Source organism: Melitaea cinxia, chromosome 19 (assembly GCF_905220565.1).
Source record: "Melitaea cinxia chromosome 19, ilMelCinx1.1, whole genome shotgun sequence".
NCBI lineage: Eukaryota > Metazoa > Arthropoda > Insecta > Lepidoptera > Nymphalidae > Melitaea > Melitaea cinxia.
Window position 1 is genome coordinate 10,666,320 of NC_059412.1, and position 25,045 is coordinate 10,691,364.

Consider the following 25,045-nt stretch of genomic DNA (forward strand, 5'->3'; position numbering starts at 1 on the left):
GTTTTAAAATATTGTAAAGCATGTAAATTAAAAACGTTAATTTTTTAAATTAAATTTGTCGAAGGAAACATAATTATACGTTTATATAATATAGTATTTTAATTTGAAGAATTGAAAGATACGCAAACTAATATAAGTAGCTCTTAACACACAACACACAAATATCGTAAATATTCTAAGATATAAAACGCAAAATTATATTCACGGCAAAAGTAAATGTCACAATGATATGAATTTAAATATACGCATTTAATATATTTTGTGTAGATTGATAACCTTGATATGTATTTTTAAAAGTTTCAAGTTTAATGTTCCAATCACTATTTCATTGCCGACAATAGTACAATTACTATTACAAAGAAGTTTAATGCAAAAGTGACAAAGAGCTTAACACAACTGGTTTTTGGAAGTATCTTATTGTGTATAACTCAACAAGGATCTAGTATAAAAGTTCATATGAAGCGAATTTTGTAATTAAATGTATCTTATTTGAAAGTAAATTTTGTTTGCAACTTAATACTTCTGCATCATTAGAAATATTCTTTATCCAGAAAGAACAGAATAAAAAGCAACGCGAGTGGAACTGCGAAGAACACCTAGTATTAAAACAAATTTTAGTGTATTTATGTGACTTTATGTTCAGACGTTATCATTTTTTTTTAAATTAAAATCAGTAAATATTTCTTGAATTTAATCAAATTGACGCAATACAATGTGTTTGTTTAAATTGTTCACAGATGTTAGTAACGTTAACATCGAACGAATTTTTACAAAAATGAACAAACTTTACAAATGAACAAATATAAAGTAAGCACGTGTAAATAATAAACGTACGGTGACACGTAATCACGTATAAATAACTCGATCATATTTTATACTCGGCTGTCCATATCATTTATCATCGATAATTGAAAAAAAAAACAATTGTTCAGATATATTAAAAGTTTATAATGCATAACATAGGTGAAATTGACTGATAACGACACCTCAATTAACTTCTTCAAGGATACATTACAATACATTACATATTTGTAATATATAATAATTTAACAAGGGGCTCAGCACCAATAAAATATACATAATATACAATTTATAAAATATTTTGAAGTCCGTATATGGTGCTGCGCCGGCGCAAGTAAGTAGTAAGTGGAGAGTTGTATGAAATTTCAACCAACCTACTAGGAGGTAACAACGTCAGAACAGTTGTATTACCTGTAGCTTGATTGATTTTTAATGCAGTTATTCCTTATCTGTGACCCTGGTGTGTGTTTTAAATAAAATGCTTGCGTAAACCGGTGATGTAATATATAAACCAACTTAGACACAGTGTTATTGACGTAGAGTACAGTAGGAAATATATTGCTCAAAATCTGGAGCAGCCCGACTGGGGACGTATCTAGATATACAGCCATATAACACTGTTTTAAAAAAAGAATATAAAAATAAACTACCGTTCCTCGTACCTGAGTATAGTTCCTGTAAATTCAAACGTAATATTTTGTTTTAAAATACACATCCGGGTTCCTGTTAAATACTTTTAACCTTTATAAATTAAATTCTATGCCCTTACAAAGTAGATGAAGATTTTTTTAATATTTCTTATAATCTTACGTAAGACTGTAACTATCATTGATTGTAAATGAACTAAATATTATTGATTAATTTTATTGATTCTAAATAATGAAATTGTTCCACTTATATATGAATCCCCTAATAAGTAATGAGATGATAATGTTGAAATAGCTAACAGTTGTTCCGTGATGTTTCCATGCGGGTGCGGTACCGCAGGCTCCGGCTGCGGTGGCGATGGCGACTATCAGCTGGTGCAGCATGAGGTGCTCTACTCCTCGTCGAATAGGTGAGTCGTGGGGTTTTTTTTTATAGAATTTTACCACATATGTGAGCATTAAATATTACGAATTACCTGATATGGTGTCTGACTGATAAGTCATCCCTTAAACTTGATTACTTTATCTTATATGTGACATTATGTTATGGTTAAAAATAACATCTACATACTTTATTATTAATTATTTCATGAGTTGAGATTAAGTAAAATTCATGCATGTTACAAAGCATGACTCCTTGTGAGTCTGATACGGGAAAAGCCATCCCCCAACTTAGTCATACTTATGCTATACTCATATATATTCTTTTAACTTACGAATTATAGGTCAGATCATAATTTTGTAAAAAGGGGTTTTTACATTACAATGCATAATTTATTCTGTTGAATTGAGATTGAGTCATGCATCTATTTTAGATTTGAAATTATCCTAATAATTTTGTTCTATACATTTCTGGATGTAGTTCGTTTCGAAATTTCTGATTGCTTACTAAGATAGGCAAGTAGAAACTACTTGAAGAATATTGTGGTAACAGACCTAACATTATACATCTACCTTGTTATATATATATATATATATATATATACATATACATATACATATACTAGCTGACCCCGCAAACGTTGTTTCGCCATATATTTTATAAGCCCCCTTAATCCCCCCCCCCCTTTTAGCTTAGGGGTATGAAAAATAGATGTTGTTCGATTCTCAGACCTACCCGTTATGCCCACAAAATTTCATAAGAATCGGTGAAGCGGTCGGTTTCGGAGGAGTTTAACTATAAACACCGCGACACGAGAATTTTATATATGTATAACATTATTCACTAATAGATCTAAAGAGCTAACTCAAAAATTGTGATTGTGATCAACAAAATAGGTTTTAACATATTCCTACTAATCGGTGCTATTATATTATGATAGTATAGTTGTAATATCTTAAGTGACCGATGTGAATTATTTCCAGGTACGAGGTGTTGGAGTTCCTCGGACGGGGTACCTTTGGGCAGGTGGTGAAGTGTTGGAAGAAAGGCACCAACGAGATAGTCGCCATCAAGATCCTGAAAAACCACCCCAGCTATGCTCGCCAGGGACAGATTGAGGTATCACAACTACGCCATAACTATTATTAAATAAAGTGTTGCAAAATCTTATCCCAACAAATCGTATAGTGGCCAAGCCTATGTATTGAACAAGATCAATATCAAATGTTACTTTGTTGAGCAGGCTTAAAAAGTACTTTATATTGGTCATTTTACAAATTAATATTATATTATTTTTAAATTAATTAATTATAGTTAAAAGTGAAGCTACCATCGATTCGGAACATTAAATTTTGCAAAGAAGAGTCGTCAAAAATTCCGCAGAGATACTTTAAAAATATATATATTTACAAAACTATATTTGACTTGTAGCCAATTACATTTTCTTAGCTGTCTCTTCACCCTTGCTCTTTAATTCACTGATGTAGACTTAATATGAAATATAAAACAGAAGCACAAAATTTGGAACGTAAAAAGTATACTACTAATATTAATTTATATAATTATACTATACCAATATTTCTAACACTAGATATTTACGACAGAAACAGATCAGAAATTTAGACGCTTACTTTAATATTGTACATATCTGAGAGATAATCTTTTCCTAGACTCCGTATAGATATTTTTGTGAATTATTTTTGAAAAACAATATTATTTTCCAATACATACGTCGCTTTAGTCGATGACTTTGGCAGACATCCAGTTATCAGAATGTTTGTGTTTACCCTCACTATGTGAAAGTTCGAAAGTTCGAAGCTTCGAAATCCTAGCTTGATTATTAAACTATCAAATTTTCGTTTGTATACAGGCGAATAAACTTCATAACATTGTCATTTAAATTGTAATTTGGAAGTATCAGTAACCTTTAATCGATTTAAGATAGGATAGGACAGAAAATTGGGAAATGTTTATAGTTTCAGGATAAAATTAATTGTTAGAATCTTGTAAACAATTAAAGTAAAACTTTAGTAAGCATCTTTGTCGCTAGTAGCTAATTATATTGATTGTTGAATATGGAATTAAATTATTAAGCAAATATTATAAAGCTAATTAACTGACCACTTAACTGTGTGCGCAGTTGTTTAGGACTTATCTTCTAACCAGAAGAAACATTTTCAACACCCATGCTACTGGACTTGTCTGAAATTTACTATATTTTAACCGAGTGGAACATCTCTGGCAGGTTTCAATCCTCTCCCGCTTGTCTCAAGAATCAGCAGACGAGTTCAACTTCGTCCGCGCTTACGAGTGCTTCCAGCACCGCTCTCACACTTGTCTCGTGTTTGAGATGCTGGAGCAGAACCTCTACGACTTCCTCAAACAGAACAAATTCTCACCGCTGCCTCTCAAATACATCCGACCCATACTTCAGCAGGTTCTGACGGCGCTGCTTAAACTAAAGGTAATTATTGTGTCATTGAGAAATATTTAATGATGATGTTGCTTAAAACGTCGTCTTTGGAATTGTCATTCAAATAAAATATAACGTTACTTAACAAATAATGGAATGTAAAATTAACATTTTCTTGTAGATATAGACCTTCCATATACAAAAAGATGTTAGTGTTTTTTCATTTGTGTGAATTTCAGGATCATAATAATAGGGTAATTAATAATTTTTAAGAGTTTTGCAATAATATTAAGCTCTTAATCGGTGTCCAAATACCACAGGAAATTTCTCATAAAAATTTCCAATATATGCCATTTTATAGTGTTTTTGGTCAGTCTAAATACTCTGAATTCAACACTTGGTCAGATGTCAAAATATTAGATTCTAAATTTTTTTACTTACTAAATCCATGTCTTCCACAGCAATTGGGCTTAATCCATGCGGACCTAAAGCCTGAAAATATAATGTTGGTGGAGCCTGCCCGGCAGCCCTACCGCGTCAAGGTGATCGACTTTGGGAGCGCCTCGCACGTCAGCAAGGCCGTCTGCAACACCTATTTGCAGAGCAGATACTATCGGTACGAGGGTTACTTTTATATTATCTGTTTGTGTCAGTATGTTTTATGTTTGCTAATGAGATATGATTTTGTATTATTTTTTACTGGAAAATCTGATATTGTATGTACGAATAATGAGAAATAGAAAAAATTTAGACTGTAACACCGACAGCAAATTCCTAGAAGACTTGAAAAAAATATATATAAAACATTTTTTAGTATTGAAACCTTCCATGGCCCTAAGTCCCATGGCATTAAGGAACATAAAAAAAAACAAGCCGAATTAGTCCAACCATTCTCAAGTTATGCGCTTAGTAACATTCATTTTAATTTATATAGATTTTTCTGCATATATTTGTCATACACTTCATCAATTGGAACTCATTTAGAGAAAGTATAAAATAAAGATCTATTTTTTTAGTATACAATAACAAAAAAATTCAAAGCAGCTGTTGTATTCCACAGAGCACCAGAAATAATCCTGGGGCTAGCATTCTGCGAGGCCATCGATATGTGGTCGCTGGGCTGCGTGGTCGCCGAGCTGTTCCTGGGCTGGCCGCTGTACCCCGGCTCCTCGGAGTACGATCAGATCCGCTACATCTCGCAGACTCAAGGCCTGCCCACAGAGCATATGCTGAATAGGTACCCCAGCTACACATTTTTTTTTAAATGATTAGGTCTCGATAAAACCGTCCAACTGATGGTGATCGGTTACCGTAGCCTACCTGCAACCCCAAAAGCATCTCAAAAGCCTTACCGACCCTACTCCCACTACCCCCCAGGAACTCTCTTTACTTTACTCATCATAGGAAGACAACCTGGTCTTCTGTAAGGGTGAGGTACTTTCCCAGATGGGCTGCTCAAGATTCTGAGTAGGATATTTACTGCTGGGTTCTACCTTAATAAAAAAGTACAGGGTTCCAATATCTTGCTTATAATTTGGAGCAGCTTAAAGAAAATCACAACTAAATATATGCCTTTGTATATGATGCTGGGAAAAAATATTTTTAAATATATTATTATTAATGAAATGTGTTGTCCGTGTAGATAATGTAAGATATATACAAAATAATTTAAAAATAAAATAAATAAATAAATATAAATAAATAAATACTAAATAAAAATTAATAAAAAAAAAACAAAAAAAAAATTACATATAGATAAATTTATACATGTGAAATACTATTAAACGAGCAATTCTTGTATATATATATATAATCTGAATCTCGGAAACGGCTCCAACGATTTTCATGAAATTTAGTATACAGGGGATTACGGGGGAGATAAATAAATCTAGCTAGGATTCATTTTTAGAAAATGTCGTTTTATCCCTGTTTTTAGGCAATGAAAAAATGGCTACAATATCGTTAGAATAAGAAGGTAAATTTCGCATCTGTCAATAAAGTTGTAATAGCTCAGGGGAAATCGACCGAGCGCGCTCGGCCGAAAACATCATGGTTCGAATCCTCACGTATCCAGATCGATGATCGTCTTTTTCTTTTTTTTCTAAAAAAAATAAAATCGAAAAATATTATTCATATTTTATCAATATGTAATTCGTATTTAAATATGATTTTCAAAAAACACGATTTACTAAAAATACCGAGCTAAGCTCGGTCACCCAGGTCCTGTGAAATAAATGAATAGAAAAAAAAACAATTTTTGCATCTCTTATACGTTAGAATAAGAAACGGTCAATGGATTCACGTTTTTGTAATAAGACATGAAGATAGCCTAAGTTAAGCAATGATGTTGAAAAACGCGTTCTTTGATAAAAAAATAGCATGTTTTATGAATAAAAAAGGACACGGGCTTTAAAAGCCCGTGGATGTATTTTCATTTTATACAAAAAAAAATTTGGTTTTTTCTAGCGCATCGAAGACGGCAAAGTTTTTCTACCGCGACGTGGACAGCACCTACCCGTTCTGGCGCCTCAAGACTCCCGAGGAGCACGAGCTGGAGACCGGTATCAAGAGTAAGGAGGCCAGGAAGTACATCTTCAACTGCCTCGATGACATCGGACAGGTACTATTGTACTACTTTACGATACGATCCAGCCTGTAACATCCCGCTACTACGTATAGGCCTCTTTCTCCGTGTGAGTGAAAGGGTCGGAGCTTAATCTACGACGCTGCGCCACTGCGGGATTGGTGGAAATATTCCTTACTATGAGTAACGATTAACAACAGCTTAACACGATCTTCGAGGCATGGTGGGGAGACACACAAGGAAAGACAACCAGAGCGGAAATAAATATTTTCAAAAACACAAATATCTACTCCTAAATTAAATCGAACCCGCGACCGACGGTGTTTAGGCGCCACACATCACACACACCACTACCCCACAGCGCTCGTCATCGTTAAGAGAACTTAAAAAAGGGAATTTCCAAAAATGTTTGCAAATATTTGTTTATTGCTAATCCAAAGCCAAGATTTCTTAATTTTATTTTCGAAACTTACAGAATCATCGTGCAAACTTTCGAAGTCCTATAAAACGTCCTTCGTCACCATAGATGTGAAACGTTGTACAATTATTTGAACTATAAGAAAAAAAATTACAGTTACACGTGTAATGCGTCAATATTTTCAGTACACTATATAGTCCACTTTATCACAGATACACAGATAAAATAATGCGATAATTTTATTTCAAATTTAATATTTTATAATATAAATTTAATGTTAATTTTATTCATAATGATGCCGGAAAAAGAATTAATTCAAAATCTACGTCGTTCTTTGCATGCAATAGAATCATAGAGATTATTTCAAGGTTTTACAGTTACAATATATTCTTTTAACAACAAGTCATGTTTCCTAAGTCCCAATTTTGTTTTCAGTTAATTAAATAATTTTCTTTTATTTTATTCGCCAGGTGAATGTACCAACGGATCTTGAAGGCGGCCAACTGTTGGCCGAGAAAGCCGATAGACGGGAATTCATTGATTTACTGAAGAGAATGCTTACTATGGACCAAGTATGCTGTTTCAATGAATAATATAATACCTCCACTTTTAGACTGTATGAAGAATAAAAGAACATTAGATTTTGAGATAAACTTTTAATAATATCAATGGTATTAAACTGTCCTTGGAGTAGTTTTTGTGGTATTCAGGAACTTACTGTAGGGACAAAAACGTTTTAAGTTGTTTTGCTGTTTTTCCTAAATGAGTTTTAATATTCCTAACTTTACCTTTACAGGAGCGCAGGATAACGCCAGGCGAGGCTTTAAATCACGCTTTCGTGACCCTCGCCCATCTCGTAGACTACGCACACTGTAACAACGTGAAGGCATCCGTACAGATGATGGAGGTCAGTATCGCTGAATATTCTTTCGTGACTTATCTAGGTGAGTCTAAGTGTAGTCTTATATCTGACTGAGAAGTCTGTAATACGTGTTTTACTGAGGTATAGCATCGTAGGAAATATTTTGTTCAAAATCTGAAGCAGCCCAATTGGGGAAGTACTACAGTAATGATGATACAGTACTACTTACAAAAGATCAAAGCTTAATCAAGCAGTGTTGTGTTCCGGTGGTAAGGGTGACCAGAGCTCCTAGCGAGAGTAGGCTGAGGAAACTTACAATCAGGTGAGCCTTATGCTTGATTGCCGACTTATTTGTATAAAACAATTACTACATAACACTTCGACGACGCGTTGACGCAACGGTCACAGCTATGTGCCGGTTGCGGGTTCGATGGTACGCATTGGTAAACATTTTTATTGGCCATACAGGTGTTTGCCGTGGTCTGGGTGTTTGTGCAGTCCTTGTGGGTCTCCCCACCATGCCTCGGAGAGGACGTTAATCTGTAGGTCCCGGTTGTTATCATGTACACCTGATAGCGATCGTTACTCATAGTAGGGAATATATCCGCCAACCCACATTGGAGCAGCGTGGTGGATTAAGAGCTCTGGTTCTTCTCCTACACGGGGAAAGAGACCTATGCCTAGTAGTAGTGGGATATTACAGGGTGAAGCGGCGTAGCACTTAAAATATTTCACATTATATATTAATTCATATGAATTGTATAATTCATCAGGTGTGCCGTCGCTCTGGTAGCGGAGTGGGCGGAGTTGGTGCAGTGGGCGGCGTGGGTGGTGTGGGTGTGGGCGTGGGTGGAGTGGGCGTGGGCGTGGGCGGTGGAGAATATGTTGGGGGCGTTGTTGCGCCCGCAGCGCCCTCCGCTCACCATCTCGCGCTCACTATCAACCAGCAGAGGTTGAGAGCTGCCCCATACGATAATTTGGTGTGTATTGTTACTATGTTGTTAAAATTTTATTTATTAACTAACTAATGCGATATACTTTGGTCTGTCAAACGCGTTAAACAATCACAATTCAGTTTAAATAATCGTGACTTGTTTTTTAAACCGCCCAATTTTTTTTTAAAGAATATTCTTAAATTTTTGTTAATTAAGAACATTCTATAAATTATCAGGAAAGTTTAAAAAAATACATCAAGAATTTAAAGATCCCTTTTTGTTTATTTATTTTTTTTATCACTCGCGGTAACAAAACATAAATTACTACGATCACTACAAAATTGCAAATTTTTATGAAGATTTTCTAATGTTTAAGCGAATTTCACTCATTACTCACTTAAACTTAAAGAACTTTTTAAGATTTTTATGTTATTTAGATGTCCGACGAAACCGGTCCTCCCGTGACCGCGGTCGCCGTAAAGTATCCGAAACGTCGGGCGTCTAAAGAAATCTAACAAACCGCGATAAAAAAAATTTTTATTTTTTTTATTTTTTTTTTATTTTTTATTTAAAAAAAATAAAAATAAAATGAAAAAATAAAATCTGAAAAATAGTTGTTTTCTAAAGATGTGTTGTGTGTTCTGATGATGTGACGTCCCCCCAGTACCAGCTGTACGGCGGCGGGCGCGTGGCGGTGGGCGGCGCGCGGCAGTTCGCGGCGCGCGCGGCCGAGCCCTTCCCGCACCAGTTCGTGTCGTCCATCCTGTGCCAGCCCGCCTACCAGGTAGCCCGCTTGTTCCTTCGTCGCCGACCCCTTGCTCGGTTCGACGATGAACCGGTATCCCCTCCACGGCCACTCGGCTACTTTCGGGCGGAACTGAAGCTGGAAAACTTTAAAAGTTGCAAAAAAAAAAGACGAGCTCTTAGTAAATTTTCGTGTAATAATAAGAGATGTACTGTGTGGCTACGGTATTAAAGAATTTAGCCATCCCCTCTCTTCCCGTGACTGTCATAAGAGGCGACTAAGGGATATCACAGTTTCACTACCACCTTGGAACTCAAAAAGCCGACCGGTGGCGGGATAACAATCCAACTGCTGGCTTTGAAATACACAGGCCGAAGACGGGCAGCAGCGTCTTCGGTGCGACAAAGTCAGTACTGCGGTCACCAACCCGCCTGCCCAGCGTGACGACTATGGGCAAAACACATGAGTTCACGTTATTTTTGGCGTAAACTTGTGGAGGCCTATGTCCAGCAGTGGACTGTATAGGCTGTAATGATGATGAATGATGAATAAGACATACTAATTCGTACACGGGTTGCAGGTGCAACAGCTGGCGGCGGCCGCGGCGGCGGCGGCGGCGGCGCACCACCAGCACGGCGTCGGCGTGGGCGTGGGCGTGGGGGTGGGCGTGGGCGACGTGGGCGAGTGGCGCGCGCCGCTCATCGTCGAGCCGGCGCCGCTGCCCGAGCCCGACGCGTGGGACTACCACCACCACCACCACCCACACAAGCGGTATACCCACCGTTCCTTCTGTATCACATTCTGTATCGTTAGTTACTATGTAGCCGTGCGGTATGTTTACACGTTGGAGATTGGGTTTATTGATCCGATGTGAGTATGGAAGTATCAAAATTATCGAAACGGTCTTATGTTCTTACGGTGAGAAGAAAAGAAAATTTATAATGAAAGATTATCAACAAACACCTACCCGTGGATAACTCATTTCTATAATTTACTTAGCCAAATCGTAGTAAATAAGAAGCTGTGTTAAAATTGACCAATTTACTACGATTTGATCAGTCAATGGGCAGGGCTGAGCTAAGTAACAGCAGTGACTAAATAATTTCTTATCACGAATAAAAACTACAGCTATAGTTATGCCATGCGGTTGTACGTGTACTGTAAAAAAGTTATATGATATTTTTTTATTTTATATGGTCTGTGTGGCTACGGCATTAAAGAATATAGCCACCCCCACTCTTCCCGTGGGTATCGCATAAGATGGAGACTAAGGGATAACAAGGTTCCACTACCACCTTGAAACTTAAGAAGCCGACCGATGGCGGGATAACCATCCTTGTGCTGGCTTTGAAATGCACAGGCCGAAGACGAGCAGATGCGTCTTCGGTGCGACAAAGCCAGCCCTGCGGTCACCAATCCCCTTGCCCAGCGTGGTGACTATGAGCAACACACATGAGTTCGCGCCATTTTGGCGTTTACAAAATATGTCACTTTTTTGTATAGAAAAACTGCTGTGTGGTTACGGCAGCAATGAATATAGCCACCCCCTCTTTTCCCGTGGGTGTCGTAAAAGGCGACTAAGGGACACAGTTCCACTACCACCTTGGAACTTAAAAAGCCGACCGGTGGTGGGATAACCATCCAACTGCTGGCTTTGAAATGCACAGGCCGAAGACGGGCAGCAGCGTCTTCGGTGCGAAAAAAACCCGCCTGCCCAGCGTGGTGACTATGAGCAACACAACATGAGTTCACTTCGTTTTTGGCATGAACTTGTGGTAGGCCTTTATCCAGCAATGGACTGTGATAGGCTGAAGTGATAGTTACGTGTAATAAGAAATACAAACTGAAAGTTTCAACAATATCGCAGCTGGGATGGTAACGCGGTAAAAATTAACGAACATCTGTCCACGCATCAGACAGACCTATCTTGTAATAATCGAATTCGATTAATATGACAGCGGCGTCGTTAAATAACACAAAAAAAAAAAATGTTTTTCAGACAACGTTTATGTAGGTGTTTGTTAGTTTAGATTATAAGCGAGATAGAGATAGGGGAGAAGCGAGAAGGCAGACAGACGTGTGTGAGCGTGTCACGAAGTGAGGGTTGTTTGACAGATCAACAAAGCAACAGAGCACCGTGCCTCACTACCAGCCTCAACACCAATCGCATCAGTACAGGTGCCCTATGAGATCATTAGCATTGGCTATGCTTAACCTTACTGTAGATCACATTTCCGTTCGTTTGTTGATTAACATTATCACCCTTTTTACTTTCATTTTATATTATATTTGTGTTAAAAAATAGTGACGTATTAGCGCAAGTGTTAGGTGTATTGCGTGCGTGCGTGCATAAGTTTGGCCGAAAATTAAATCGTTAATGTTGCTGTGTTATATATATTTTTACACAGTATTTTCAAATATTAATGTTTATAGTGATTGTTTACAATTGAATCACAAACTAGAGCTAGAAATTTTCATTAAAATTTATAATAAATTTAGTTTCGCGATTTTTATATCATATATTTTTAATGTGTCGTATTTTTTCTTTCTTATGTGTGATCAGTTTTTTTTCCGATTTCAGTTCTGCTATTTTTAGAAATGGATAGTAATTTGTAAAATTGACCATTCAAATGGATCTTCATACAGTATGGGCGTATCTCTTAACGTATCGTATCGTATCTTTTGATTTATATTTAGTCAATATGAACTGGGCTTTCTAATTTACTTTAATCTTACTGGTCAAGGGGCGTGGTCATGCTGAGAACAATGCGTCACTATTTTCTTAACGCGAATATAATATAGTTTCGCTACATTTATCTGCGCTTTTTACCATCATCTGTGCAATTTTTTGAGGAATTGAAATGTAGCCAAGCGGAATAATTTGGAAAATAGATTCTCGTTGGCGATTTTCATTTTAATAATTATAAAATCTGCAATTAAACGGACTAAAATTGTCCATTGTTTGGCCGAATAACTGACCATAAACTATGCCCACGTGATCGAATCGTTATGGCAAGATTTATGACGACGTCAGACGATAGACTAACGTAGACAGTCACATGACATACGTATTTTAATAACGTTCTCGGCAAATTTGAATATATTTGTTTAAAAATTAAAAAAAAATCAAAATTGTGATTACTGACTTCGAAAGTCGCGGAACATATTGACAATGTCATATAAAATCATAACCAATAGATGGATAACGCTTTCGTGGCTACTTCGTTTGATTTCGTTTGGTATTCAAAAAAATATGTTACAAAAATCATTTTCAAAATTTGGATACACTGATATAGAATCTCAAGTGATGTGTCGAAAACGTGATATTCGTGTGTTGATAAACGTTTTCGCTTCTAATTTGTTTGGCTTCATTTGATTTAATACCAAAAAATACTATATTGATCTCTTTTAAAAATTGCATCTCAGTGTCATGTAATCTGGAATCCATAACTGCATTAAAAAGTTCTGCTTTTGTATAATGGAATTGTAATTATAATACGATATTTTGAAAAAAAAACCACATCGTTAGTGTAACTCCCTCAAGCTTTTTGTTCTATTATTTATTTCGAAATAATTAACAAAACGATTTTACTTTAATTTATTTATTTTGTTTTTTGTACGAGTTATTATATTATTAACATCTGTATTCAGCAATCTCTTCATTTCTCTGCTTTTAAATGGCAAGCTGGCAAAAAAGGAATAACTAACATTTGTCTAATATATAATATAATTTTTTGAATTGTCAACTAATATGAATATGTTATACTCGTCAATAATAAAAAGCATGAAAATTATAACTCATTAACAGCGCGAAATTTTCATTGAAAGCCATTTTTCCTCCAGCTACCCATTTTTTTACCATCTTAATCGGTTGTACATATTTATATCATTTGAATGGATATATAGATAGTGTTTTCAGTAGTTGTTTATTGTAGCTACTACCTTAGGGGATGATGTTATAAATGTCCTTTATTTCACTTATTTTTAAGTTTCTAACTTGTGTTATTGTGGCTTCTGTGTATAAATTTAACACTGATTTCACTTTTCCTTCAAAAATGGTGCCTTCTGTAACAAAATTTATCAAAATTAATTAAGTTCAGTAGCTGATAGATAGTCGATAGGTCAGAATAGGCCTACTAACAGACAGAATTCGCTTCAGTTCTAATTTAGATAATGGTAAAACTTCACCACGTGTCGAAAAAAAAAAAAAAAAAAAAAACAAAAGGCGAGGCATATGCATTTTTTCTTTAGACTTTAGTTTATTTATCTTCCATCCATTTATAAGAATACAAATGGGGTTACTTTATGATATATTTTTTTATATTTATTAAATGTCTCTTAGCAATTTTTGTGAAAGGAAGGGTAGTTACATAAATATAAATTTGGAAATCGAAAAGAAAAGAAATATTCTTGATTTTTTAACCGACTTCCAAAAAAGGAGGAGGTTCTCAATTCGACTGTATTTTTTTTTTTTTTTTTTTTTTTTTTATGTATGTTACATCAGAACTTTTGACCAGGTAGACCGATTTCGACAAATTTTGTTTTAATCGAAAGGTGGTGTGTGCCGATTGGTCCCATTTAAATTTATTTGAGATCTAACAACTACTTTTCGAATTATATCTAATAATGCGTTTTTACTTGACGCTTTTTTCGTCGACCTACATTGTATTATACCACATAACTTTCTACTGGGTGTACCGATTTTGATAAATCTTTTTTTGTTGGAAAGGGGATATCCCTAGTTTGGTACCATGATAAGGAAACCAGGATCTGATGATGGGATCCTAGAGAAATCGAGGGAAACTCTTGAAAATCCGCAATAACTTTTTACTGGGTGTATCGATTTTGATAATTTTTACTTTAATCGAAAGCTGATGTTTATCATGTGGTCACATATAAATTTTATCGAGATCTGATAACTACTTTTTGATTAATCTTTGATAACGCGTATTTACTTGACATTGTTTTCGTCACCTTACGTTGTATTATACCTCATAACTTTTTACTGGGTGCACCGATTTTGACGTTTCTTATATAAATTAAAAGCTACTATTCGTCACGTGGTCCCATTCAAATTTAATTGAGATTTGATTAGTAATTTGTGAGTTATATCTAATATTGCGTATTTACTTGACGGTTTTTTCGTCACCCTACGTTGTATTATACGTTATATCTTTTTACTGGGTGCACTGATTTTGATCTTTTTTGTATAAATCAAAAGCTAATACTTGTCATGTCGTCCGTTTTAAATATGATTGAGATATAATGAGCAATTTTTGAGTAATCTTTGATGACACGTATTTACATGACGATGTTAAGACGACTGTGGTCATGTTCAATACTTTGCCACAACGCCATCTATCAAAATTTTATGAAATTACGTCGTTCACTATCGATCAAATTACAATATTCCACTAGAGTAGAGAGTAGCAGTTTATTCGTTATAAATATATTTGAGCTTTTAATTTTTGAGTTATCGCTAATACTGGGTATTTACTTGGCTATTTTACGTCGACCAACGTTATATTAACCTCATTACTATTTTACTGGGTGGACCGATATCGATGATTCTTTTTTTAATCGATAGGTGGTGCTTGTCATGTGGTCCCATTTAAATATAATTGAGATTTGACTCGAACTTTTTGAGCTATATCTGATATGGCGTATTTACTTGACTATTTTTGGAGTTTTCTCCTTATGAATCGATTTTCATTTAAGGCCCCGGAATGAAAAAATTGAACAGTAAAATCTACTGAACGAATGACCTTGTTAGAGATGGCGTTCACACGTTTTCTAATAACGCAATTAGGTTCCGATAGATGGCGTTATAGATTCATTTATTTACAATTTGATATAGTAATAATATATTTCTTAGACTAGTAAGCCTTTTTGTGCCTATTTAGACAGTTGATCTGAAGGGGTAAACTCCAGTCGTGCATCGGAGCTGTGTGAAAACATGAACAGTACATATTTTTAATAAAAAAGACATAAACCGTAATTCAATATAAATCCGCTTCAACTAAAAAACCCGCCGTAATAAGCGATGTCAGCGCTTCGCGCGAATCAACGACGGGCCTTTTATGAAATTTCTGCCTACAATCGCTAACAAAATGTTAGAAATAACAGTAGAACATTATATAATTGTACAATTTTATAATGTCGCGTTACGAACAAAGTATTACTATTTTTTCGTCGATCTACGTTGTATTACTCTTCGATGTAATTGAAGTCGGTTTTTTTTTCGTTTGCGAGCAAACACAATTATTTGAATCTATTTTTATGTGATGTAATATATATTTTTTGTATGATGGCTTTGAGAAGAAGAAACTCATTGTTAATGTCCGTTATGTGAGCATTTGAGAGTGTTACGAAGAATAATCTTACGTTTTCTTTAAGGTTTAAAAATATAATTATATTAATACTAAAAGTATTTCCCGTTGCTTTTGTTTATTCGTTTGCATAATTATAATTATAGTGCTATCATTTATTTTACATTTCCTGCATTGGTCGCATTACACTCTATCTCTGTGCACTTGTTTGTTATTAAGGAGTAAGTAAAAATGGTGTAACTGAAATTATGGGACTACCTAACCTAATTTTATGGGACTGTTTTTATATATTTTTCTATATTAGCAATTACGTATAATAAATTAATAAGGTGATAAAAAAATAAGAAAAAAGATATTTCCAGAAACATCATTTTATCTCTATCTCCGATAATTTAGTGTCGTACATAACTTATATTTAGTTTGTAGTATTTTCGGTAGCTTTTTCTGTTTCTGACATTTTCTTTTATAGTAGCCACAAACAGTTCTATGGCTACAATAAACAAATATTCTTGATCAATCTTTATTTCTTGAAAAAAAAAAAAACAACTTGAATTTTACATTATATTTAATTACCCATTATTTGTTACCAAGACTTTAAATATAAGTTTTAAATTCATTTAAATCACAGTTTTTCGATACAACTTTATTCCCTATTTGACCACCTTCAAGTGAGTACTACTAACTCAATGAAGGATGTAGTCCGTGGTGCAATTTATATAAACCAAAATTATCAAAATTAATTAATGGTCCTCTATTTCCATATGAAAACACTACTCTACAGACAGACAAGAAACAGAATTACTTTAATACTAGTACTAATGTGGTGGGTGGATTTACCACGATATGTCAAGAAAAAGAAAGTATTTGTCACTTATCTTTTTTATTTATTTTTTATTTCTGTGTGTGTGTAATTTTATGTTTACGCTACAGCATGGCGAGCAGTGGTGGTAAGAAGGAAGCGACCCAGCTATCGCCGGTTAAAAAGCGGGTCAAGGAGGGCACACCGCCATCGCGACACAGGCATCACGATCACACGTACGTTTATAGCGATATCAGTATGTTCTTATAAAAAATAATAAATTGATTGACTGCTCAAAATATGGAGCAGCCCGACTGGGGAAGTACCCTCGACGTTACAGAAGATGACAACTAAATAATATTGCTCACAAATAGTGTTGTGTTCCTGTTAGTGAGTAAGGTGACCAGAGGGTGGGAAAGGGGGTAGGGTCGGCAACGCGCTTGCGATGCTTCTGGTGTTGTAGATGTCTATAAGCTACGGTAATTGCTTACCATTAGTCGAGTTAGTTTGAGTCGTACCCTTGTTGCCGACCTAGTTGTATAAAAAAAAATACTACCGGAGTCGGCAGACTCCTCTACTCGGATTAGTAGCTACGAAATTTGATTTTGACATACTGACATCAGCGCTAACTACCAGTCTTAAGTTTTTAAACCTTCCGTGAACTCATTTTTAGACCGCTCTGGTTGAATAGTGCGTGTTCCGTGTCGGCGGCGCCTAAATACGACTGTCGCGGGTTCGATGTCGGGGGTTTATACAAATATTTGTTTTCGGTCTGGTTGTTAGTCCTTATGGGTCTCTCCACCGTGCTCCGGAGAGCACGTTAAGCTGTCGGTCCCGGTCGTTATCGTGTCCACTTTGATAGACCGTTACTCATAGTAGGGAATATGCCCGTTAATCCGCATCGGAACAGCGTGGTGGATCAAGCTCTGATCCTTCTCCTGCACGGGGAGAGAGGCCAATGGCCAGTAGTGGGATGTTAGAGGCTGGAGCGATGAAGTCGTCAATGTGACTTCAAACAAGTCGGTCCGAGTAGCCGGGCGACAGACTAGCGAGCGAGGCCCGATGATTGATAAACAGTAGTGTTATTTGGATTCGTTTTTTCGGGATTTACACCATGTACCTTTTTATATTTGAGGCTCCGATATTTCGGCGCAGTTGCATGCGCCACGGTCACGGAGGAAGTTCTTCATAGATATTCTTATCTTCATCTTATAGAAGGTACATGGTGTAAATCCCGAGATTATAATATAATAACTTTTTTTCTTCTTTTTATTTATTTATGTATTTTTTATGATAGTGCTAATGATAATAATAAATTCTTTATTTTTTTATAAGTATTTGAATGTAGACATTTGTATGTAAGTTTATTATACATCTACACCACCTACCCAATTTAGATAATAAGTTTCCTTTCTATGTATGGGTTGTCTGGAAGAAATGGCTAATTAGCCATAAGTCCGCCCATTGTACTTCACTGTCTGTAACTATCTTTATGCTTTGTTTGTAATATATTTGTGGTGTACAATAAAGTATAAAATAAATAAATCCCGAAAAAACGATCCAAATAACGTTAACAACCATGGAAATTTAAAACAAAACAGTGGTGTGCCCGACAGCGCGCGCGGCGGCTGGAGCGGCGCGCCCACCATCACCATCCGCGACACGCCGTCGCCCGCCGTGTCCGTCATCACCATCTCCGACTCCGACGACGACGCCGAGCCGCGCCCCGCCAGAGGTGACACGCTATTTTATTTTATTTTATTTTATTTTATTTTATTTTATTTTATTTTATTTTATTTTATTTTATTTTATTTAGGAAACAAACAGGACAATAATACGAAGAAAAAAAATCATATAAAATTAATACATAAACCAATAAAGTTTCCAATAGTAAACAATTCATTAATAAGCTAAAAAGCACACATTAATCAGAAATAATCGATACACACAGAAATATAAATAATTCAAACAGTAGTAAAATTGAATAATTAGGTAAACATGTACGAATAGAAACATTTCATACAATCATCAATTAAATATCTATATTTATTTGTTACAGAAGTTGCGCGGTTATTTTAATATATACTAGCTGACCTGGCGAACTTCGTATCACCTTATTTTTTCCTGAAATATAATAATAACATAATATATCAAAATAAAATATAGCCTATCTTTTAAGTTGGATCGAACTGCACATGGTGTGCGAATTTTATTGTAATCGGTTAAGTGGTTTAGGAGTCCATTGAGGACAAACATTGTGACACGAGATTTATATATATTAAGATAAATCTCGTGTCATAATGTTTGTCCGCGATGAACTCTTAAACTACTTAACCGATTTTAATCAAATTTGCACACCGTGTGCAGTTTGATCCAACTTGAAAGATAGGGTATATTTTGTTTTGATATATGTAATTATTATATTTAAGAAAAAAAAAAAAAAAATAAGGCGATACGAAGTTTGCCAGGTCAGCTAGTAGTTTTATACGGAGAAGCAGTGCAGAATGCTAATTTATACTTTTTTTTTAAATTATGCATAAAAATACATTAAATCAATAAACAAAACATTACACACACTACTATGTGTTTGACGCACGCGCGCATATATACTCTTTGTTTTTTAATTTATGAATTGTATGTTTATTTCTATTATTATAAATGTTTACAATTCACAATTATTACATTATTATTATTAATAATCTTTTGTATATGATTATAGAAGTCTTTGTCTTTGAGAACAGAACCTTGATTAAAACTTATAATTTAAATTAATTATGGTCGAATTTCGACCACTGGGTGATCACTAGTTAGACTAAATCGTCATATTTTTCGTTATCATCATCATCACAATCGATACCGGTGATGACGCTGTAGCAAGGGATAATAAACGCTTCACGCTCAATGGCCCAGGATTTACTCTTGTATTGTAATAGATCCGGAAATAGTAAATAATTATCATGATGTAATTACGTGTTTTCGTTTTATTTGTAAAGACAAATGATTTTACACTTTGTTTCAATAATTTTCAAATTCCGACAATAAAAAAAGGCCGAGCCTTATGACTAGCGTGCAACCGTATGTATGTCTTTTCCACCATGGGTAACAAAGCACATGTATGGATAGTCAAATCACACTTCTCTTCAATTTAATACTAGTTTCTGATGTATATTTTCAACTTTTAATATTTGTCAACAAATGATGCTAATATCGTGACATATATAGGCAACGGCGATTGCCCACCAGCCAACCACGCCAGTAGCTCGAACACATCAACTAGCAACCCCCCCGTCACCGTCAGCAGTGGTGGCGTCATCTGCAGCGCGAGGACCCCCCGCGATGAGAGACACGTCAAGCACGAGCCTCACCACCAGCCGTGCCATCACCACCATTCGGTGACTATAATTTAAATACATATTTATTCGAGTTTAGTCCTTAAGAAATGATATAGAGCCAAGTATGAAAAAATATCGGAAGAAATCGTGTGAAACAGTGTCGGTGACAGTGACGTTTACCGTGCTGCCTTACTGACCACCGGAACGTGTCACTACTTGAGAACAGCATTAAGTTTTTATCCGCGATCTTCTGTAAGGTTAATATTTCTCGCTTGGCCTATTAATAATCTATAAAAAAATTATCACATTCGTACAATTTATTTTGCTATTAAAATAACAAAAGTATTAAAAATCTTCAGCAGCAGCAACAGCAACAGCCGCAAGGGCAGCAACAGCAGCCGCAACAACAGCAACAACAGCAGCAGCAGCAACAACAACAACAACAACAACAACAACAACAGCAGCAGCAGCAGCAGCAGCAGCAGCAGCAGCAACAACAACAACAACAACAACAGCCGAGCCAGCAACAAAACCCGCAGGCGACTCCTCAGAGTCAGAAAAAGAGGCTTTTGGCTTTGGCGCAACAAGAGGCACAGGCCAAGCTGGAGCCTCACCATGAACATCCTACCGCCGTGATCGCCGCGCACTACACGGTAACTATCACCACCTACCACTCACTTCCTACCACCTGCCACCCACTATCCACCATCTACCACCCACTACCCACTATCTACCACTCACTACCCACCATCTACCACCACCCACTACCCACCATCTACCACCACCCACTACCCACCATCTACCACCACCCACTACTCACCATCTACTACCCACTACCCACGACCCATTAAACAAGGAAATATCTTGGTTGTGGTGAGTAAGGTAGAGAGCTCCTGGGGAGGGTCGGGGATAGGGTCGGCAACGTGATGATTTGACGTTGCAGGCATCTATAAATTACGGTAATCGCTACCATCGTTTGTGCCATATGCTTATTTGCCGACCAAAAAAAAATAACACCCACCAACTACACCATACTACCCACTCACCACATATGCACTTCTTAAGAACCAGTGAATTGAGATGTCACGTGTACCTTTTTTTGTTTTTTTTTTTTATATTTAATACAGCCTACAGGATAAATTTTAGAATAAAGAAATTGGTGTAAACTTGTTTATATGGTCCCGGTTTGTGTGTATAATATGTCGTAATATTATAAATAACAATTAACTAGTTAAATAACTATAACGATGCTAGTGTAGCGCATTTTTAACCGACTTCAAAAAGGTTAATCAATTCGACTGTATATATATTACGTGTATTCGGGGATAACATCGTCGTTTATGAACCGATTTTGAATTTTTTTTTCTTGGAAAGGAGATATCCCAAGGGTGGACTAGTGCGTTTGTTAATTTTTTTCGTCAACATACGTTGTATTACTTGTCGATGTAATTGAAGTTTTTTTTTTTTCGTTTGCCAGCAAACGCAATTATTTTCGATATTGTCTATCGATATATTTGTCTCTTACTAATCGTCGAATTGTAAATCAAAATAGTTTATATATTAGTATTATTTATAAAAATAATAAACTACTGATTTCTCATATTAAAACGAAACTATGACTTTATTGCAGAGCGGTTCGACGGTACGCCAGACTAATGACTATCAATGCAACCAATACGTTCCGACGCAGCATAATAAGAGGGATAGCGTAAGTTTACTAATTTTTTATTTATTTATCTAATATATAAAGTTCTCTAATGTATATATGTATTTATATGTATGTATGCATGGACGTGGGTATATATGTCAGTATGTATGTATGTATTTATGTATGTATGTATTTATGTATGATCTGTATAAATAAAAATGAATTGATGATGTTTTGCCAAGTGTTACACTCGAGAAGGGTGCGATCAATTCTAGCTGATTTTTAAAAAGTTTTCTATTATATTATTGTAGAAGGTTTTTACATAATGGAAATTTAACGAAATTGACTTGAAAGATGGAAAATTTAGAAACGTTTCGACTTCACGTTTTTGATAGTACGTATTCGTATGTAAGATAGGACAGTCTGTCAGGTCAGATAGTTAAGAATATGATTGCCTTTGAGATATCGCTTTTAGTTATAAGGCCGGAATCGCACACCTGTTTTATATGTTGTTATGTACAATGAAGTATTTAATTAAATAATAAATGTTTACTTTTTTCTTTTAGAGCGGTGGCTGCAGAGAGTACCTGCCGGTGAGCGGTGCGGTGAGTGGAGTTAGTGGAGTTAGCGGCGTCAGTGTGAGTGGCGTGGGCAACGTGGGCAACGTGGGCATGAGCGTCAATGTGCCGCCGGCCGCGCACAAGCACGCGCCCCACTGGCACCACCACCCGCACCCGCATTACAAGTGAGTAGCACACGGTGGCGCCCCCGAACTACCGCGCTGACGATATGGAGGGTAGACGCTTATTGAGGTAGAACGATCTTATGGCTAAAGTACAAAGCTTTCGTCGCGTATATCACTCCAGATGATAGATATGCTATCAATCGAAGTTTTTATTTTGGTAAGCCACAGGAAATGTCTTGCTCAAAATCTAAAGCAGTCCGTCGGCGGCAGTTCCTCGACCTTACAGAGGCTCACACCTTAATAACAGTGCTCTCTAAAAAGAGGAGGTAAGAAAGTAAGACCAGTTGATAGTGTCCAGCGGTGATTTTTTGCATTAAAAAGCGGCCTATGTCCTTTGTCAGGGTCTAGACTCTAGACTATCTGTGTACCAAATTTCATTTAAATCACTTCAGTACTTTTGGCGTTAAAGCGAGACAGACAGTTACTCTCACATTTATAATATTAGTAAATATTACTTTTAGTTATTATAAGCTGCAACTGCAAGCTATCTGAATATTAAAAAAAAAAAAAGAAATAAAGGAAAGTTGCAACAAGAAAATGAGTCTATTTTTAAAGGCAAACTAAAGTTACCATGTATTTCCAGGAGCAGCGCTAGTGCAGCGGGAGGGGGCGTGTTGTCCCCGGGTGGAGTTTCGCCGGGATACTTGCCCCCACCGCTCTATGTGCCTACCTACCACTACCACACGTGAGTATCATCACCCACCACTCACCACGCACCACCCACCACGCACCCACCACTCACCACTCACCACTCACCACACCACGCACCACTCACCACGCACCACTGTTCACTCGATACTCACCAATCACCATGTACCACTCACTACTTACCGTTTTGAGTCTACTGTAGCACATGTTACGTTTACAAGAGTTGATTGATATTTTATACACACTAGCTTATCTCTGCAATTTTACTCGCGTCAGAATATATTTATAAAGAGCTTCTAAAATTTTGTAGTGCCTAGTTTATTTTGTTCATGTTTCGACCCTGGTGTATTAGAATCGCTACAGATTTTTCCCTTAGGCTACTCCGACCATTTTAAGAGAATATCAGAAACAAAGTAGATATTTCACCATTTCGATTTCTAGAATTTCCACAAACGCTAAATATACATATCATAAACTTCCACAACTTGTGTACTTGTTACCATAAATTATTTTCTTTTTTGTTATTCCAGCGGCGGTGTTAGCGGAGTTGGAGGTGTGGGGGGAGTAGGGGGAGTGGGGGGGCCTCCCCCCGCCCATCACGGTAGTGGGGCTCGCATACCCGGCTACCTGCAGCCCTACTCGCCAACCTACCTCGTGCCTCAACATCCGCAACAACACTTGTGGTACACCGACTGAGCTATCTAGACCGGACCTACCGCGGGTAGTGTCCAATGAGTTCAAGTGATGAGTCACGACTACCTGGGGAAATACGCAGGTGGCGACCGGTTACCGTAGTCCCCGATGTGAGTAGCAATCTGATGAACTTGGTCTGACCTACCTGCCGTAGTCTTCGGTAGACGAAGACATCGAGATGAAATACAACCTAAGACGGTGAACCTTTATGTTATCCATAGAGGAACGTGAACCAAACAATATATTAATAATATGAATGCCCGGAATTTGACTGTCACACGCCGGTAAAACGACCCTACTGGAGGATTCGAGATGTGATATGGACAAAGTTATATGAAGTGATTTAGAATTTCCTAGATTTTAAGAGCACAGGATTTAATGTAACTCGCTCGCGGCCCTTATCGGCGAAGGATATCGATATATGGTTGGATATAACGCCCTCTGTCCATAAGGGCCGTCGAGCGTCGACGACCGTTTCTACTCACACTGCAATTTTTAAACCAAAATCTGTGACTAGTGTGTTTCGTGTTTAATACAGTTCCTTGTGTACCGAGGCCACGCGGCTCAGCGTTTTATAGGTAATCGGTTTCTGTACAAATAAGATGTGATTTATACTATTCACATTTATCGCGACCTATGTTGATACGTATTCGCGTGATTACGAGTGAGTAATGAATATTGATGGCTTTTTTTTGATTACTTTTCTAGAGAAGTAGTGTTGAGAGATTTTTTTTGATAAAAATAGCTTTTATTTCTCGATGTATGCGCCGCGTACGCGTTAGAAGTCGTGACGAATGTTTTATTTACTTGTATATGGATTGTAAATTAATTTTTAAGTAATTCTGCTGTAAGAACGAAGCGAGTAAGCATTTACTAATATTTTATCGTAGACTTAACATTTCTACCAAATCATTAAAAAATGAAAGTTTTGATGTATTAAAGCGACGCATCGTATTAAATCGATCGTCGACTGCACTGATGCGTTGACTTTCTCATAGTTAGAATGCGATATGTATAATTTTTGTAGGTACTTTAGTTTTTATGTGACAGTGATTTTGTCAATT

At 36.5% G+C, this 25,045-nt stretch overlaps 1 protein-coding gene across 1 annotated transcript; it reads left to right on the plus strand.

The window, feature by feature from the left end:
* Positions 1-1,754: 1,754 nt before the first annotated feature.
* On the plus strand, positions 1,755-23,994 carry LOC123662748 (homeodomain-interacting protein kinase 2-like). The gene is made up of 23 exons (XM_045597547.1): positions 1,755-1,858; positions 2,814-2,949; positions 4,076-4,294; positions 4,705-4,859; positions 5,304-5,480; positions 6,710-6,863; positions 7,716-7,817; positions 8,042-8,152; positions 8,881-8,917; positions 8,987-9,087; positions 9,707-9,826; positions 10,368-10,569; positions 11,890-11,965; positions 17,047-17,182; positions 18,446-18,694; positions 18,975-18,984; positions 20,138-20,302; positions 20,695-20,879; positions 21,878-21,955; positions 22,462-22,487; positions 22,578-22,640; positions 23,236-23,325; positions 23,819-23,994. The coding sequence occupies exons 1-23, from the start codon at positions 1,761-1,763 to the stop codon at positions 23,982-23,984; spliced, it is 2,856 nt and encodes a 951-aa protein (XP_045453503.1). The 5' UTR covers positions 1,755-1,760; the 3' UTR covers positions 23,985-23,994.
* Positions 23,995-25,045: the final 1,051 nt, after the last annotated feature.

Bases quoted from the DNA above. Each gene is read 5' to 3' on its own strand.
- LOC123662748 (XM_045597547.1), top strand. From the start codon at position 1,761: ATGTTTCCATGCGGGTGCGGTACCGCAGGCTCCGGCTGCGGTGGCGAT. The intron at 9,827-10,367 runs GTAGCCCGCTTG...CACGGGTTGCAG, and splicing joins TGTGCCAGCCCGCCTACCAG to GTGCAACAGCTGGCGGCGGC. The intron at 11,966-17,046 runs GTGCCCTATGAG...TTTACGCTACAG, and splicing joins CACCAATCGCATCAGTACAG to CATGGCGAGCAGTGGTGGTA.